General features: G+C 49.4%; 1 protein-coding gene and 2 long non-coding RNA genes across 6 annotated transcripts in view; 2 read left to right on the top strand and 1 right to left on the bottom strand.

Moving 5' to 3' along the window:
* Positions 1–656: 656 nt before the first annotated feature.
* LOC121009969 (uncharacterized) overlaps positions 657–17,715 on the top strand; it is a 30,083-nt gene continuing 13,024 nt past the window's right edge. Inside the window, exons 1-2 of one of the 2 annotated variants that reach the window (XR_005780942.1) lie at positions 657–691; positions 6,410–6,497. This is a non-coding gene — a long non-coding RNA (uncharacterized LOC121009969). Of the gene's footprint in view, positions 692–6,404; positions 6,498–17,715 lie in introns of those variants that run through there. The other variant, XR_005780941.1, reaches the window with a different exon arrangement.
* LOC121009968 (uncharacterized) lies at positions 6,491–13,643 on the bottom strand. 3 transcript variants are annotated; one of them, XR_005780939.1, is made up of 4 exons: positions 13,495–13,643; positions 9,942–10,207; positions 6,959–7,075; positions 6,491–6,611 (listed from the first exon to the last, which is right to left on the bottom strand). It is a non-coding gene; the product is annotated as an uncharacterized LOC121009968 (long non-coding RNA). The 3 variants fall into 3 exon arrangements; XR_005780940.1 differs by lacking the exon at positions 13,495–13,643 and adding an exon at positions 13,070–13,459; XR_005780938.1 differs by lacking the exon at positions 13,495–13,643 and having other exon boundaries at positions 9,942–12,577.
* CENPBD1 (Putative CENPB DNA-binding domain-containing protein 1) lies at positions 13,717–16,245 on the top strand. Its single transcript, XM_040443399.1, has one exon. It carries the CDS (start codon positions 14,430–14,432, stop codon positions 16,053–16,055), a length of 1,626 nt encoding a protein of 541 aa, XP_040299333.1. The 5' UTR covers positions 13,717–14,429; the 3' UTR covers positions 16,056–16,245.

The raw sequence follows: 17,715 nt of genomic DNA, 5'->3' as shown, positions 1-17,715 counted from the left end.
CAAGTACTCACGAAAAGGTAGGGAGAAGGAGTCACAAAACTCAGATCCACAACATGGTGCTGGACCCCATGTTCCCGTGAATGTGGGTTAAGGTCACGGCGCGCCATGAATCCATCTCTGCCAGTCGTGTGACCACACGCACAACTGAGAGCCCAGGGTACATGTGTCCACATCCACTGTAGGTCTTTACGCCCAGGAGGAGCCCACACCCATGGGGGCCCCGATGCCCTCGGCACCACACAGAATGACAGAGACGCCTCCCTCGAGCCCACACGCTGCTGGAGGGTCGCACTCCAGGTGAGAGGCCCTTCTTGGTGACCTGACCGCCACACCGCTTATCACACCCACTTTGCAAGTACATACAAGCAGCTGGACATCCTAAGAAGCAAAGAGAGGCACCCCCTGCGGCACCCAACCACAAAGCCGAGGGGACCAGCAGCTGGGCCGGGTGCTGGCAAATCTCCAGTAGGGAGCACCAGGGCGAGCTGCACCTCTGTCGCGCACACACGCTTTCCAGCAAACACTCCCCAGCCTGTAAGACAGGAAAGCACCTCCTACCCTCTAGTCCCCAGGCTCACAGCGGTCTGTCACCTGTTGCTGTTGCTCAGAACAAACTGTCTAGTGGCGGCCACACTACGGGGAGGAGCTGGAGAAAGCAAGGGTTCCTACAAGGGTCTGTGTCCAAAGAGCGGTCTACACTAGGCGCTCTTAGCCTGGTCCACATAGCCCGGGGATGACTGAAGGGTCTGTGACTCCATTTCCTTTAAGATGCAAATCATTCTGGGAAAAGGACTCGCAGTTTGTCAAGCCATCAAAGGGTCCATGACACAAAGAGGCACCAGCAGAAACACACAGCAGCCAGAATCACAATGGCTGTACAACAACCCTGACCCACACCAACCCCACCCCTCTGTCCAGAGCAGGGTCAAGGGCTCACCATAAGGCAGCTGTATCTGATCCCAAACCTGTTTATGCAAGCTGTACTTCTATTTTAATTATATAATTTAACATTGTGTGAACTAAAAGAAAAAACAGGAATAAAAAAAGGTTGTTTCTTCAAAAACTAAGTTGAGGGGCGTCTGGGCGGCGCAGTCGGTTAAGCGTCCGACTTCAGCCAGGTCACGATCTCGCGGTCCGTGAGTTCGAGCCCCGCGTCGGGCTCTGGGCTGATGGCTCAGAGCCTGGAGCCTGTTTCCGATTCTGTGTCTCCCTCTCTCTCTGCCCCTCCCCCGTTCATGCTCTGTCTCTCTCTGTCGCAAAAATAAATAAACGTTGAAAAAAAAAAAATTAAAAAAAAAAAAAAAGACCCTGGCACGTGTCTCCCCAGCACTGAAGAGGCGGCCCCCGTCCTCGCCTGCCACGCCCAGCCCCCATCGGGCCCCCTCCTCACAGCACAGAGGAAGATGCCCACTAGGAGAAGGGCGGACACCAGGCTTTGCAAGGGAAACCTAGAAGATCCAAGAAAACCACTCATCAGTTCCCTCGGGAGAAAGGCTGTGAAGAGCAGACTGATGCTACACAAGGGAGCAGTATCTTTTAAAAACATGTCAGAGCCTGGACACAGCATCCAGCCTTCCCCAATCCTGAGCCTCTCACCCCACACACGTCTGTCTGCCCAGACACCTGAAATTGGGGGTGAGGAGGACGGACCCCAGCAGACCCAGCACAGCCCCCTCACAGTTGAGCCCTATTATACTATTTCTTAAGGGCTGCCTGCCTAAATATTTCACCGATTGATTCTTTCCTCCATGAAAACAGAATTTATTTATTCATTTTACTATATATAGTAAATTAGCAGATGCCTATAATATGCTCAAAGGAAGCACACTCCAAAACTGGTAAAAAAAATTTTTTTAAGTTTTTATTTATTTACTTTGAGAGAGACAGAGAGAGTGAGCTGGGGAGGGGCAGAGAAGGAGAGAGACAGAGGATCCCAAGCAGGCTCCACACTGTTAGCACACAGCCCAACAAGGGGCTCAAACCCACAAACCGCCAGATCATGACCTGAGCCGAAACCAAGAGTCGAGCACTTAACTGACTGAACCACCCAGGCGCCCCACCAAAACTGATCAAACACTGAACTGTTCTGTACTCAGAACCACAGACTCCAGACTGGAGCCCGACATTCACCCGTCACTCTCGGTGGCATAGACCACTGCCGTCTGGTTGGGGGAGTTCAATGCCCAGTTCCCAGTGAGCAGTCTCCAAGTTCCGCTCAAAGGTGCCAACACTGCTGATGTTAAACCATACAAACTTCTGCAGAGACCAAGATTCAAGAGCAGCTTTGGGCTCCCCCTCCAGCCACCCACCAGGGCTCCTCCAGCAAAGCCTGGGTCTGGCCTCACAAAACCACAGGCTTTGGGTCTTGGATGAAGGTATAAGAAGCTCCCACAACTGCAAAGGTCTGTCTGTCCCTTCTTTGTGTCCCTGTGCCACTCTCTCCTCCCAGCTCTCAGATCATGGTTCTTACATGTTACTTGACAAAACTGAGTCACAGTTAAGAGTCCTACGCTAGGCGGGTGTGGGGTGCCTGGGTGGTTCAGTCAGTTAAGCATCGGACTTCGGCTCTGGTCATGATCTCATGGTTCAGGAGTTCAAAGCCCACGTCAGGCTCTGTGCTGACAGCTCAGAGCCTGCAGCCTGTTTCGGATTCTGTGTGTCTCTCTCTCTCTGCCCCTCCCCCACTTACATTCTCTCTCTCTCTCTCTCTCTCTCTCTCTGTCTCTCTCTCTCAAAAATAAATGAAAATTGGGGGCGCCTGGGTGGCGCAGTCGGTTAAGCGTCCGACTTCAGCCAGGTCACGATCTCACGGTCCGTGAGTTCGAGCCCTGCGTCAGGCTCTGGGCTGATGGCTCGGAGCCTGGAGCCTGTTTCCGATTCCGTGTCTCCCTCTCTCTCTGCCCCTCCCCCGTTCATGCTCTGTCTCTCTCTGTCCCAAAAATAAATAAAAAAACGTTGAAAAAAAAAATGAAAATTGTTTAAAAATTTTAAAAAAGAGCCCTACACGGGGATTCTGTTCTACTTGGAACACTGCTATTGCTACACACCAATGTGGTAAACGATCCCCTTAACACGGGTTATTAATCATGGGAAGTAGCATTTGCCAGGGCAGAATTGTGAAGATCCTCTTAACTGAAACCTCCGCTGTTGGGTAGTGAAACCAAGAGAGGCATGTTTTTGAAAACACACACACACACACACACACACACACACACACACACACACACACACAGAAATCTACACTTTACTTTTTCAATTCTTTTTTAAAGTTTATTTATTTATTTTTGAAAGAGAGAGGAGGGGGGAGGAGAGAGAGAGAAAGAGAAAGCATGCACCAGGGGAGGGGCAGAGAGAGAGGGAGACCGAGAATCCCAAGCAGGCTCCAAACTATCACAGAGCCCAACGTGGGGCCCAAACGCAAGAACCCATGAGTTCATAGCCTGGGCTGAAATAAAGAGTCGGATGCTTAACCAACTGAGCCACCCAGGTGCCCCTACACTCTACATTAAAAAAAAAACCCTACGAAGGAACACTCAGCCTTGAACTTACCCCTCACCTCAGATGCCGTCCAGGAGCAGGAATGCCACGCACAAACTGTTCACAACCTCCAGCCGGTCCACCTCGGAGAAAGAACGCCAGACCTGCAGAGCAGGGCATTCGGCAGCAAACCACGTGCTTCTGTGCTCGGACGTGCTCCACAGACTGTGGCTCTACCTCAGCCTACGCTCTGCAGAACAGATCCGTTTTGTTTTTCTACTAACATGAATACTTCCAGCCTGGGGTATGAACCTATTTCCATTTTAATAAACAGAAACCAATTCAGCAACAGGAGTTAAAATTTGGTACATCCAGGCACTAAGATTCCACACTGCCTTGGAAATCCAGAAGGCACACAAACAACAGTCTTACACTGACTACAGGGCAGTCCTAAGATACAGAGCTGATTCGGGAACATTCTGTCCACCCAGCTGCAGGTACCACAAGAAAACAGTGCCAGGGAGAATGAAAACGTAATCCCCAAGGCCCACAAGCTATTGGTGCCTCTGGACCCAACCATCTGCACGCAGACATGCTCCTCTGGGAAGCTCTTCAAAGACACAATTCAGGGGTGTGCCCTGGTTCCTTCTGCCATCCATCTGCTCTCGACAGCATCTCCGATCACTACAACAATGCTCCTTCTGGAAAGTAAATAAAGACTCAGGGTTGTGTGATGAGGACGTGTTCCCAACCGTGGCATCTTATGACCACCCCACAAAGCTCAATGCTTCCACAGTGTAGCCTAATGCTTGTCAAAGAAACGCCTCAGAGCAGCCAAACACCCCAGCTTTTCTGCAACAGAGACCCCAGAGACTCCACCGACTCTCACGTTAAAGAGGCAAGAGCTTGGGACATCCTTACAGCCCCCATCATGTTTCAATCTCTTACTTTTTGGATCACCGCCCGGCTGGCCAGTCTTGCTTTCTCTGACACAATTACACTACCACCTGGGTACACAGCTCAACACGGTGAAGCCCAAGGGGCAGGGTGTAGACCAGTGCCCCCTGTGTAACCTTGCTCAGAGCAGGCCAGGGACTCCCTTCTTTATATTCTTATTTACTTCCCATTTTTTGCAAATATACTTTCTCCTCATTTTAAAAATTGGAAGGAAACGTCCTCCTAATTTTAGTTAGGAGAAATAACAAAGCTATTTTACAACAAAGTTTGCTACTTAAGTTTCTGGATACTGTGGTTTTTTTTTTTATTCCCAAATGCATGAGGCGCTCAGGGAGGGCTGCGCTTCAGCTTACTTACTTCTGTGACACCCTAAGATGTCAGCCGGTGATCTCACGACAGCTGCGGAGGAGCTGGGAGACGGTGCAGCACTCACATGCTGGACTTTTCCAGCCAACCTGAAAGTTCCTCTGAGTGCGGAAGATCAGGTTTTTGGTCTGAGCCTGGGGAGAGGCTGCCCGTCCCCTGTGCACCACGGGGGCTGAGCGCAGCGCCGAGTGAGGTGAGCCAGGGAGGGAACACGTCCCCGTTCAGGGCTCTAGGCTGTGCCTCAGAACAAACACGTCACTGTCAGCGGTGCCAGACCTTGAGGGAACTCTGGAATCTGTCCAGAATGCAGACACAGGAGGACCCCTGTCTCACCCCTCCTCCCCAGCAGGAGGCAGATCCTTGGGAGAGAGGAGAGGCAGCTGCCATGCCCCCACCCAGCAGGGAGCAAGGGCCTCTCTGAGGACAGACGTGCGGGCAGACAACAAAGGCCTCAGCTACGGACCCTGGTGAGAAACAATGGTGTTCTACAAACATCATCACACAGATGGAAGTCCGGATCTTAACTGTGTGTTATTTAGGGCGATGGGCAGAGGGGGAGCAAGTCCTCCGCTCCTACCTGAGTTTACACTTAAGCTGGAGGAGCACTCCACCTGACTTCAGCACTCAGAAGGACAAGCCAGGGAGGACCCTGCGAGCACAGCACAAAGCCTGGGGTGGACAGTGCTGGCCCATCCTGCTCAGGGTCAGGGTAGGACTACACTAGGAGAAAAGCTTTCAATCAGACAGAAGATCGGAGTTTACAGAAAAACAGAACGAGGTCTCAGGAGCAAAAGCTAGTCAATGATGAAGTTAGGCCATGATGTTACAGGGACCTCCACCCAGCAAGAATGTGGGCATGACATTCAGCGTTCAGTGAGGGAGCTACTGGGAAAAGTAAAACTGGTCTTGTCTATACCCCAAGGCTGGGATGCTCAGGATCAGAGCTTGCAGACCACAGGGGTGGGCACGGCGCCACAGGTACCAGCTCCTTCCTGGGTGGACAGACTGTAAGTGCCCTCACCAGACCCCTCACCAAGTAATACTGCATGAACAGCTTCCGGGTGATTTCCTTCCCAGGATCTCGAAAATAGATGTAGAAAAATCCCACAGCAACACCTGCCCCCGAAACAGCAAGATTATGGAAACCCTGCTTGTCCCAGGGGAATGCCCACCCCCCCACCTCCCCCCCACTCCCCTCCACTCCCTCCCCCCGTGGGACAAGAGAACACATTTTACGGTTAAACGAGGGTGGTTTCCTTCATGAAACAGCGACTTCTTTTATCAGATATTATGAGAGACATCATCAAATGCTCCCTCCTCACACTCCACCATGCTGTGTGCGTGGTGAAGCCAAAGCCGGGGTCCTTGGGAGGAAAGGCCTCCGCTTGGCACATGTAAACACAACAAACACAGCAGCTCAGCAAAGCACCCGGGAGAGGCAGAAGACCCACAAAGAGCCAACACTTCTGGGGTTATCTCTTATCTGGGTCTTTTAAAATTCAGATGGAAATCTCCACGTTGTCATAATTTTAAGTTTGTTTCTCAGAATCTTTGAATCAGCTTGCTCCAAGAACAAGCAGAGAGACTGCACAAAGCCCAAGCACAGCAGTGACCGGCCCCATGGGTACCTGATGGGCCGCGTGGGGTCTATGAGCGTGACCGGCCCCCTGGGTGCGTGATGGGCCGCGTGGGGTCTAGTCCTCGGATGCACACACACCTTCTGCAGCCGGCTCCACCAGGCAAAGTCACCCTGCTTTCCTTTTCTCCTGCCTCCTCTGTTCCAGCCCCAACATCCTTTGGCTCACCAGTTCCTAAGAGAAAACAGAATCTGACACCAGGTAACAATAATTACAACTTCCTAGAGAAAGAGGCTTCAGAGAACAAAAAAATGCCTTCTAACATACAATCTTCCTAACACTGGTACCTTCTGGAGGTAAACAGGGAGCAGGACAGGAAGAGGCTGAGCAGAGCTGAAACATAAGTATTTTGTCCAGAAGTGTAGGAGAAAAGCCTGCTGTGCCCCTCCCAGTTCAGGACACAGGTTAGAGTGGAAAAGACTACTAGACCATACCAAACCCAGACATTTCCAGACAAGATGGAAATTTAAAACAATTTCTTAAAATCTCCAGGTAATCACCGGTGAATGGAACATACATACCAGGCACGATCCAGGGGGCATTACTGTTAAACAGCTGGCACTTTGGGCATGATACCCCTTCTCAGAACACTGTGACCCACAAACTAGATGACTGAATCCAGCCTTGCAAGCCTCTTCCTGCAACACACACGTAAAATACAAAGCAGTTCAGAGTACACAAATCCAGCCCCATAAGCACCCCTGTCCCACCATTCTGTCGGGTGCAAAGTATGCGTTGGGAGAGATGGCTCTGATTCAGGACATGCCCACCTAGGGTTCCTCCAAGTACACTCTGAGGATCAGGAGGCTTGAACGGTCCTAGAAAGCTAGGCACACCCAAAGAAACACTCTCCCCTCCCCATGTAACTCCATCAAGTACAATTTCCAGTTAAAATTTCCAAGAGGTGCTTTAGCACACACAAAAAGACAAGGGGGAGAAACAAAAACGAATAATTGTTATCACGGTGTCTGCCAGGCATTTAGCTTTGTTTGACCTGTATGATACTCGATTTATAAGAAGTATACATTTGGTCCTCCTGGTACAGAGCTTTAACAACCCTTGGAATTTCCTAGGTGGTAAAGGTGTCTTTCGTTATTCATAACCAGCCTCTTTCAACCACACTTGAGTTTGTGTCAATGATGTGACTTTTGGAAAACCCTTAAGGATGGAGGCAGGTTCCTAGGAGAAGCAACCAAGTGATTAGAAGGTTAGAACTTTCAGCCCCACCCCTGACTCTGGGGGAGAAGGGGGGAGGGGAGGGGAGAAGAGCTGGAAGTCGAATTAATCACAGCAGCCAATGATTCAATCAATCACATGCCTATGCAACAAAGCCTCCATATAAACCCAAAAGGGCAGGGTTTGGAGAGCTTTTAGATTGGTAGACAAGAAAGTACCCACATTCTGTGCTAAACCCCAAGGGGACAGAAAGCTCCTACACCAGGGAATCCACCCGACCTTGCCCTACATATTTCTTCATCTAGCTGTTCATTCATATCCTTTAACATCCTCATTCATCCAGTAATGAACTACTGGTAATCTAGTAAGTACATTGGTTTCCCGAGTTTGTGAGCAGCTCTAGCAAATTAAATGAACCCAAGGAGAGGGGGTCATGGAAACCTGATTTACAGCCAGTCAGTCAGAAGCACAGGTGACAATCTGGAAGTGGAACAGCATCTGAAGGCAGGGAGTGGGAGGCGGAGGCAGTCTTTCAGGACGGAGCCCTGAACCTGTGGAATCTGGTGCTAATTCCAGGTACACGGTGTCAGAAGTGGGTTAAACTGCAGGACACCCAGCTGGTGTCCCAGAACTGCTTGGTGGGGAAACCACCCCCCCACCACCCGCCCACACATTTGTGACCAGAAATGAAGTTGCAGAGGTGCCACACAAGAATGCACGTGTTCCTAAGAACCTGGGAAACTAACCCAAAACTTAGGAAAACAATCGTTCCCCTGAGTAAGGGAAAGGTGGTCTCACAGAGGCTTCTAAGGCAGCGATCCATCCATGGCCATGTTTCTCCACAGCCAGGCAACAGCAAATGGAAGGGCCTAAGCAAGAAGCCCAAAAAGTCGCAGGACAAACAAAGCCACAGTCCTGCCCCGTCACATGCACGCCACTCCAATAACCCCAAATCAAAGCCATGGAGGCCCAAGGCCTAGGTGACCCAGAAACAGACAAACATATTACAGGATAGAGTAAAAATTTGCATAAACGATAACGCTGCAAAAAACCAACTGCTATATTTGTAAAGCATGTAAACACACCTCCCAACATGCTTCTGTGGGCCTCCTCCTATTCCTCACTTACAGGTAACTGAGCAGAAGACGTTCCACAGGAGAACCACACCTGATAAATACCCACTTCACCAATCCACATCACCAAACTGTGAGGCTTTGGATCTGAATAAGGAAGGGGGTGACTTGGAAGCGATGCGCACGACAAGCAAAGGAGAGAGAACGCCAACACCACACGTGCACGGGCCGCCTGCTTGTCACCTCCCAAGGAGACTAACCCCGGAAGTAGCGAAGGCCTTAAAAATGCAAAACTCTCACAGTTTTAAAACATTAAATTGAGGGGCGCCTGGGTGGCTCAGTCGGTTAAGCATCAGACTTCGGCTCAGGTCACGATCTCACAGTCCGTGAGTTTGAGCCCCGTGTCGGGCTCTGTGCTGACCGCTCAGAGCCTGGAGCCTGTTTCAGATTCTGTGTCTCCCTCTCTCTGACCCTCCCCCGTTCATGCTCTGTCTCTCTCTGTCTCAAAAATGAATAAACGTTAAAAAAAAAAATTAAAAAAAAAAAACAACATTAAATTGATGGACACCTGGGTGGCTCGGTCCATTAAAATGTCAAATTGACCCTTGTACCTTTTCTTGGAGTTGCTGCTTTTTCTAAGTCTCTGTTTCTTCTAAAGAATTCCTCAAACCCTTAGGGACAAAATGATGAGGTTCTGGTACTTTAAAAGCACAGACCACACTCACATAAGCAACCATCCTGTAAGACGAGGAAAGAGAGTACGAGAGAAACCAGTTTTCTACCTCCTTGCTTGATGCGATCAACATGCACCTACAAGCCTCACATACAGGGTGTCCAAGGGGACACTGAGCACAGTCCTACAGTCCACTGTGAGAGGCAGATATGCTCCAAGCTAACTGCAGTCTGCACATCATCTCTGTTGTGCTTCCCAAACATGAGGCTCAGCCTGAGTCACTCAGATATGTAGAAACAAAGGTTTGTTCTCATGCATCCCAAAAGATTCGCCTAGAAACTTTCTTATGAGAGTTTCTCTTTCACTGTCCTATCAAAACCATAAAGACAGGCTGCAGTGGCCCAGAAACGGGAAGACTGAAGTAAGGCTCAATATGGAAACTAGAAAAGGGAGGAGGCACAGGGCATCCTGAGTCAACACACACCCTTGTCCCCTGGTTCCCCCACTACAGGGGAGACACTGAGGAAGCCTCACTTGGTTCTCGTAACGTTATGCTAATGATGGGAGAAGAAAGATGGGTACCTTTGGGTGGTTTTGAACACAGCCACTAAGAAAATGACGTCTGTCTTCCCCGAAGAGCCAGCTGCTGAAAGCAGGTCCCCCGGAGGCAGTGAAAAGTGAGAGAAGATGAACACCTTCTGCCATGTGATGGGCCATTTTCTCACGGTGGCATTACAGGTGGGAAGGGACCTGGATGTGGGCTAAAGGGCTAGCTTGCTGCCTTTGCTTATCCGCTTAAATGTCCCATTAAAATAGGATTCAAACAGGATAAACAGGAACTAAATTCACTGCAGAAACACATGAAGAATTTTCACAGCTATTGCTGTCAATGCCTCCACTCCCACCCCCACCAATTCCCTAACCATTTCTTGCCTGAGACAATTTGGGCCACTGAAACTATTACGGCCTCAAAAACAAACATGATTCTAAGATTAAGCCACATAAAATTTTAAAAGCAAAGGATACTATAATTTATCTTCGATCAACCAAGGATTAGTATTTTTGTCAGGCCAAAGAAAGCAAGTACTCTTCCAGATCCTGTATTTTCTTCAGTCCTCAAAGAAGAAAATGCCAGTTTTCACCATAAGCTAACAGTATTTAACACCAGTTAAGGACAAGACCAAAGACGACTTAGATTTTTCACTATTATATGTCAAAAGCCATTAGAACAAAAATAAGCTCAAGAAAAGCCACCATATTAAGACAACAAATTCTAAGTACAGTCAAGAACCCAATATTGATTATATTAACAAAACAAAAAAAAAAACCAACATAAGCAAAGATTTGGATCATCCCCAATATTCTATTATAATGAAAATAGATATACAGGTGACAACACCCGTGTTATTTCAACCATGCTGTCCCTCATGATGAGGCAGGCCATTCCCCAGGGTAAATTGTCAATGGTTATTAACTTGCTAATAAGCCAAATTATTGAAACATCCCTATCAAAAGCCAAAGTGGACTCACAAGTAAGGTAAGCTATAAGAAAGATATTAAAACCAGGGAGAAACCCAAACGGGGAAGCTCAGCAAGGAGATGCACCAGGAAGGGTGATGAGGCTACGAGAACTTCCACACCGTGAATGAAGCCGCCTGCTGCAGGGATTCAGCCCGCACGAAAGGACCAGGGCCTGATGTGGAGGAATCATGAGACCATGAAGACATCACAAAGGCATTTTACTGCAACAGGAAATTTAGACAAAGGAGCACAGAAGGTGGTGCACCTGCTGGGTGGGTGCTCCTCTGTCACCTCCTCCAATCCTCACCATCCGCCCTAAAAAAGTAGGTGTGACCGCGCCCCCTGCAGAGGTGGAAAAGTTTAGAGAGGTAAGTGAGTGCCTGAAGGCAACTGGGAGCCGGAGGCGTATGAGGGGAAACCAAGCCTCCCAGGGTTTCTGCAGCTCCACGCCAAACAGAGCAGGGCTGGTGGCCTACAGCCCTAGAGGCGCTAAGTACTGTGCTTCAGGCCTCCAAAACTTGATAAAAGTCCCAATTCCTTTATTTCAGTTCATGACTTAATCTTCTTCTGACATGGGTTAGGGAACCACGTTAGGTCAGAGGCAGTTCTCAGAGACACAGTCTGTTACTGGTGTTTGGCTGTGATGAGCATACGCAATGCCAAGACGTGGGGCTGGGCACAGTAAGACCCTTCAACAGGCAAAGTGCCACTGCCCTTTTTTCCCCGTCAGATCATCAGCCAGGTTACCCTGGTGTCTCAGACTCACGCAGACACAAGCCCGCCAGGCAGTGGCTCTTCAATCTGCTGGGAGCTCACTTCCTTCAGCACTCAACTATCCCACCCACACTGATACGGCATTTATGCCTCTCCATTCCCTTCTCTTCCTTTTCTACTTCCCTTGTTCTGCTTGTCTCGTTCTCCTCCTTGCACAGCCGGGATGGTGCGGCAAGATCACTGAATGAGAAAATAACTGCACGGAAGCCTCCAGAACATAAGCCTCCCTTGATGAGTGTTAACTGATAGGGTACTTCTGACTACACTGTGACGCCTCTCCAGCTTTGGCAGCCCCCCCCCCCCCAGTCTACAAATCCAAGGAGAGCAGCCGAGGGACAGAGCCCTTGCCTGTGTTCACTTCTTGACTCTCAACAGATGAACAACTCAGTCTGGGGGAAAAAAACCCTCAAAGATCATCCAACTTCCTTCGTAACGGAAACCACTGAGGCCACGGAGGTTCAGTGACTCAGGACACAGCTGTGTCAATTACTGACTTCCACCACGTGTTAACAACCAGAACAGCCTCTGCAATGCTGAAACGTCCCAGGCGAAAGGCTCTGCTTTCATCGATAGTTCCAGAAACGGAGCTCACTTGTACCATCTCCAAAATGAATAGGGATGGGAGGGAAAAGCTCATTCCTGAAGACAAGACGGGAGATAAATCCACGGAGTCCTTCTTCCTCCTTCACTACTGTCTGGAAACCAAGATGCCTTTCTTGGACCAAAAATCAGAAACCTCACATTTGTGCAGGAGAAAAAATTAAGCCAATGTGATCACTGCACCCTGGGATGTTATCAACCAATACAGAAACAGAACCTTAAAATACGGAATCCTAGGGGGCGCCTGGGCGGCTCAGTCGGTTAAGCTTCCGACTTCAGCTCAGGTAATGACCTTGCAGTTCCTGGGTTTGAGCCCCCAGCCAGGCTGTATGCTGACAGCTCGGAGCCTGGAGCCTGCTTCGGATTCTGTGTCTCCGTCTCTCTCTCTCTGCCCCTCCCCTGCTCACACTCTGTCTCTCAAAACTGAATTTAAAAAAAAACATTAAAAAAAAAAAACAAAACACGGAATCCCATTTGATAGTATTTAACCAGAGGAAAGGCACACAACCCAGAAATACCGAAAAGTGAAGGCACTGGAGCGAGATGGCCCTGAACGGCAAGTGGCCAGTTTTGCTTTTACGTTTTCTCTTCTATAAAGAGGGTTATGGCAGCGCTTTCGTGCAGGAAGGGTTTAGGACTCAAATGAGAGGGTTCGTGTAAAGCCCTTAGCACGGAAGGCTGGAAGCAGTACTAGCTGCTATGAGAGTGGTGAAACCGGGCTCCACACGTGAGAAACACTAACAGCCGGCAAAACTCTTCCACGTGCAGTATCACATCCGGCTCAGAGAGCAACTCTGGGCTACAGCAAGCATTACCTCCAGGCCCAGGAGGAAACGGGCTCGCAGTCGAAGCGAGGTGCCCGAGGAGATGCTGTAGGTTTGCAGGGACTCGCGACTCGAACGCAAATCGCTCCACGTGGGGGCTCTTTGGAGAGGGGACTGAGGCGGCAGAGGAGGGAGCCAGCACTGCGCAGGGCCCGGGAGGCGGCGGGAAATTCAGAAGGCGGCAAGAAGCCGCGAGGAGAAGGGCAGGGACGCGGAGGGCAAGGGACGGCCACCTCAGCCGCGGGGACAGAGCCGCCGGCTGGGGATGTGGTGGTGGCCGCAGCCAGGCCCCTCCAGTCCGTTCCCCCGGACCCCTACCCCGCGACAGCCGGCGCAACCGGGCGGCGTCACCAAGGCGTCGAGCGGAGCCCGCGCCCCCGCCTCCCGACACCTGCGGGCAGAACCTCCCCGCTCACCTGCCGGGCTGTTCCCAGGGCTCTCACGCCTGCCCTGACCGTCCCGCCGCCTCCTGGGCCACCGCCGCACGGCCCAGACCGCTCGGCCGCCGCCCGGAGCGGGCGCGACACTCCCCGCCCCCGCCCTGGCGCCGCTGGGGCGCGCGCACGCGCAGAACAGCAACAAAGCCAGCGAGGCGCCACACCCCCGGAGCCGTCCCCGCGGGCGCTGGAGGCGTCGCTCATGCGCGGTAAGGACGAGGCGCCGGCTGGGGACCTCTCGTCAGCTGTCTACCCTACCACCTGACTTTTTAAAGATCTGAACGTGAGCGCTGTCGGGTCCTGTCCACACAGCGGAGCGTAGAAATCCCAGCGACCGACTCGGGCTAGATGCTATGAGGATACCCAGCGCCTTTAGACTTATTTTAAGTCGGGCATCTCCAAGGACACATATTTCCCGGGTCCTCCACAGGAAGCGGTTCACAAAAGACAACACCAGACCCTGGTCCGCCCCCCACCCCCACCCCCACCCCCGGCCGCTGCTACCGGCGCCTCTCGTGAGCCCGCTACCCGGCTACCTGCTGCTTCGATGTCCCTCTAGAACGGAGGCACTGACTCGGTGTGTGCTATGCAGCGTTATTAACTTGCACGGATTTTTTTCGGTTTTCTGGATCCCAGAAACCCACGCCGGTTTTAACGTTCCTGCAGATGTGCTGTCTGGGGATTGGACACTCTGATTGACACCAGAGGCCTACGCTGCCTGCCTGCCAATCGAGAGTGAACCAGCCTGTTTCTGGCAAAGGGGGCCGGGCAGGCCTTTGGTGACCTTTTTCTCATCCGCCTGCACTTCTTGGCAGCCCCATTTTCTCTCCCACGTTTTGCAAGGGAGCAGAGAATAGCCACGGGCCTTCTTGCTCCCGAGACGGCTGTGGTTTTACTACGTTCTGGAAGGGAAAATGCCTGGGAAAAGGTCCCTAAATGCATCGGCCATCCCAAGTGCCAAAAGGGAACGGAAAGCAATTACCCTCGACATAAAATTGGAAGTGTTGAGACGATTTGAAGTTGGTGAAAAGCTCAGCCAAATTGCGAAGGCCTTGGGCCTTGCTGTTTCTACAGTGGCTACAATCCGAGATAATAAGGAAAAAATTAAAGCGAATTCGCAAATAGCTACTCCTTTGAGAGCCTCCCGGTTGACTCGGCATCGAAGTGCAGTCATGGAGACCATGGAGCGCCTGCTGCATGTGTGGCTTGAAGACCAGAGCCAGCGAAACGTGCCCCTGAGTGTCACAATTATTCAGGAGAAGGCTAAGAGTTTGTTTGATGACTTACAGCGTGAAAGAGGTGCGAGCTCTCAAACAGAAAAGTTTACTGCAAGTAAAGGGTGGTTTGTGAGATTCAAGGAGCGCCACTGTTTGCCCCACTTCAAGATAAACAGCACGGCTCCTGGAAACAAGGACATATATCCAGAAGCGCTAAGAAGCATCATTGAAGAAGGTGAGTATACCCCCCAGCAGGTTTTTAACGTAGATGAGACGGGGCTTTATTGGAAGAGAATGCCTGAAGGAACGTTTATTTCTGTGGAAGAGAAAGCCGAGCCAGGCTTTAAATCATCCAGAGATCGCTTGATGCTGCTTCTTGGTGGCAATGCAGCTGGGGACTTTAAGTTGAAGCCCCTATTGGTGTACCACTTGGAAAACCCCAAGGCTCTGAAAGGATACTCCAAGCCCAATTTGCCTGTAATTTGGCGCTCAAACAAAAAGGCCTGGGCGACCAGGAGCATCTTTCAGGAATGGTTCACATACTTTTTTTGCCCAGCCGTTGAAAGATACTGTGCCCAGAATAATCTCACCCACAAAGCGTTGCTCATCCTAGACAATGCCCCATGCCACCCAGTAAATTTGAGTGATCTGTCTGATAATGTAAGAGTGGAATATCTTCATGACAGTACAGCTGACTCCATCCAGCCCATGGGTCAAGGCATAGCCTCCGCCTTTAAAGCTCATTACGTGAGAAGAACTTTTGAGCACATCCTAGAAGCAACAGATGGGGAGGATACAGCCATGATCAGGGAGTTCTGGAGAAACTACAGCATCATGGATGCTGTAGACAACATTGCACTAGCTTGGGAGGCGCTGAGACCGGCAACAATGAACAGCGTGTGGAAGAAGATCTGGCCTGAGTGTGTTCGGTTCCAGAGCGTTTCCCAAACAGATAACATTGCACAACTTCAACAAAACATTGTGACTCTTGCCAAGAATGTGGCTTTCGAAGAGGTTGTAGAAGCCGACGTGGACCAGTTGCTGAGGTCCCACGAGGAGGATCTCTCGAACACGGAACTGATGCAGCTAGAACAGGAGCCTGCGGAAGAGGAGAGTGAAGATGCCCCACCTGCCCTGCGTCAGCTAACCACAGGAAGACTCTCAGCAGCCTTCTCACATTTCGAGGCAGGCCTACAGGTCCTTACAAGTGATGGCCCTAATGATGATTGGAAACTGAAAGTTTCGGGAGCAATCAATGATGCGATCAACTGCTACAGGGAATTGTACAATGAGAAAAAGCGGCGCTCAAAGCAACTATCTTAGGTCGTTTTTCAGTGTGTGCGACCAAACGTTAATCAAAATAAAGCCAGAAGCAACAAGATGACCTCAGCGGATGAGATCCAGCCACGCCTCTCTACTTCCAGATGCTTTACATCTTTGGAAACTCTTGTTTCTGGTATTTTCATTTTGACACCTGAGAGTACCAAATTTTGTCATTAAAATTTCACTTAAATATGTGCTTTAGAATAATCACATGCAAGAATACCCAGGAAAATGCTGCTTCAAAAAGAGAAAACTGCAGGGTGCCTGGGTGACTCAGTCTATTAAGCATCTGACTCTGGATTTTGGCTCAGGTCACGATCTCACAGTTTGTGAGATCAAGCCCCACGTTGGGATCCACACTGACAGCACAGAGCCTGCTAGGGATTCTTTCTCTCCCTCTGTCTGTCTCTGCCCCTCCCCTGCTTGTGTGCATGCTCTCTCTCAAAATGAATAACTTTTTTTTTCTTTTTTTTTCTTTTTTTTTTTTTTCAAAATGAATAACTTTAAAAAAGAGAGCGAAAACTGCAAGGAGGAGACTAGCTCTTCTAAGACATTAAAGCAAACTATAAAACTTCAGTGAGTAAGTCAGTGCAGTAGTCAGACCTGTGGAATAAGTTTGGAAGCCCCGATTTTTTTTTTAATGGTGGGGGACAACTGGTTAATCATTTGGAAAAAGATAAAATTAGATCCCTGCCTCACGGCATACACAAGACTAAATAAACAGATCGTGGATCCAAAAATAAAAATTGAAACCATACGAGTACTACAAAAACACATAGATGAATGCCTCTTTGACCTGGGTGCTGGGAAATTTTCCATGACTTAAGATCCAGATGAAATAAGAAAAGTTAATTTGACTGTATAAAAATGTAACAAAAGAGCTTTTCCATGGGAGAAACACTACAAAGTCAAAAGCAGCTGATAAACTGGAAGAAAATATTTGCAACATCTCACAGACAATGGGCTAATCCCTGCTATATGGAGAACTCTTAGGATTGAGGAGGAAAAAATACCAGAAATCCAATAGAAAAGTGGACAAAGGATATAATTCATAAATAAATAACTTAGGTCTTGAAACAAAAAAAGTTCAACCTCATTCATGATTAGAGAAATGCAAATTAAAGCTACACAGATACTGTGTCTCACTAATTAGATTGACAGATAATCAAAAAGTATGGCCACACACTCTGTTGGTGATGTTCTGGGCTAACAGGGACCTCCTACCTTGCTGATGGGAATGCAGATTGCTACAACGAATATGGAGGGACATCAGACACTCATAAAAAATACATTTCTTTTGATTTAACAATCCCACTTTCAGGAGTATACTCTGAAGATACACCTCCAACAAAAGAAAATACATGTGCACAGATTACTTGTTGCATCCTTGTTTGTTACTGCAAAAGTGAGGAGACAGCCTGAATATTCGTATATAGAAGAATGGTCAAATATGAAATGGTTATTACATACAATGGGATATAATCTAGATGTAAATGATGATAACAGTAATAAAGGAGGAAGAACTCTGGACTGATAGAGAATGGTTTCCAGGGTATACTATTATTTGAAAAAAGCAACGTGCAAAAAAAACAGTATGCTATCATTTTTGTGGAAGAAAGAAGGGGGAGGGGCTCCTGGGTGGCTCAGTGGGTTGAGCATC

This window comes from Herpailurus yagouaroundi, unplaced genomic scaffold (genome assembly GCF_014898765.1).
Source record: "Herpailurus yagouaroundi ecotype Mexico unplaced genomic scaffold, PumYag 190, whole genome shotgun sequence".
NCBI classification, from domain to species: Eukaryota; Metazoa; Chordata; class Mammalia; order Carnivora; family Felidae; genus Herpailurus; species Herpailurus yagouaroundi.
This window is presented reverse-complemented; position numbering and strand designations above follow the sequence as displayed.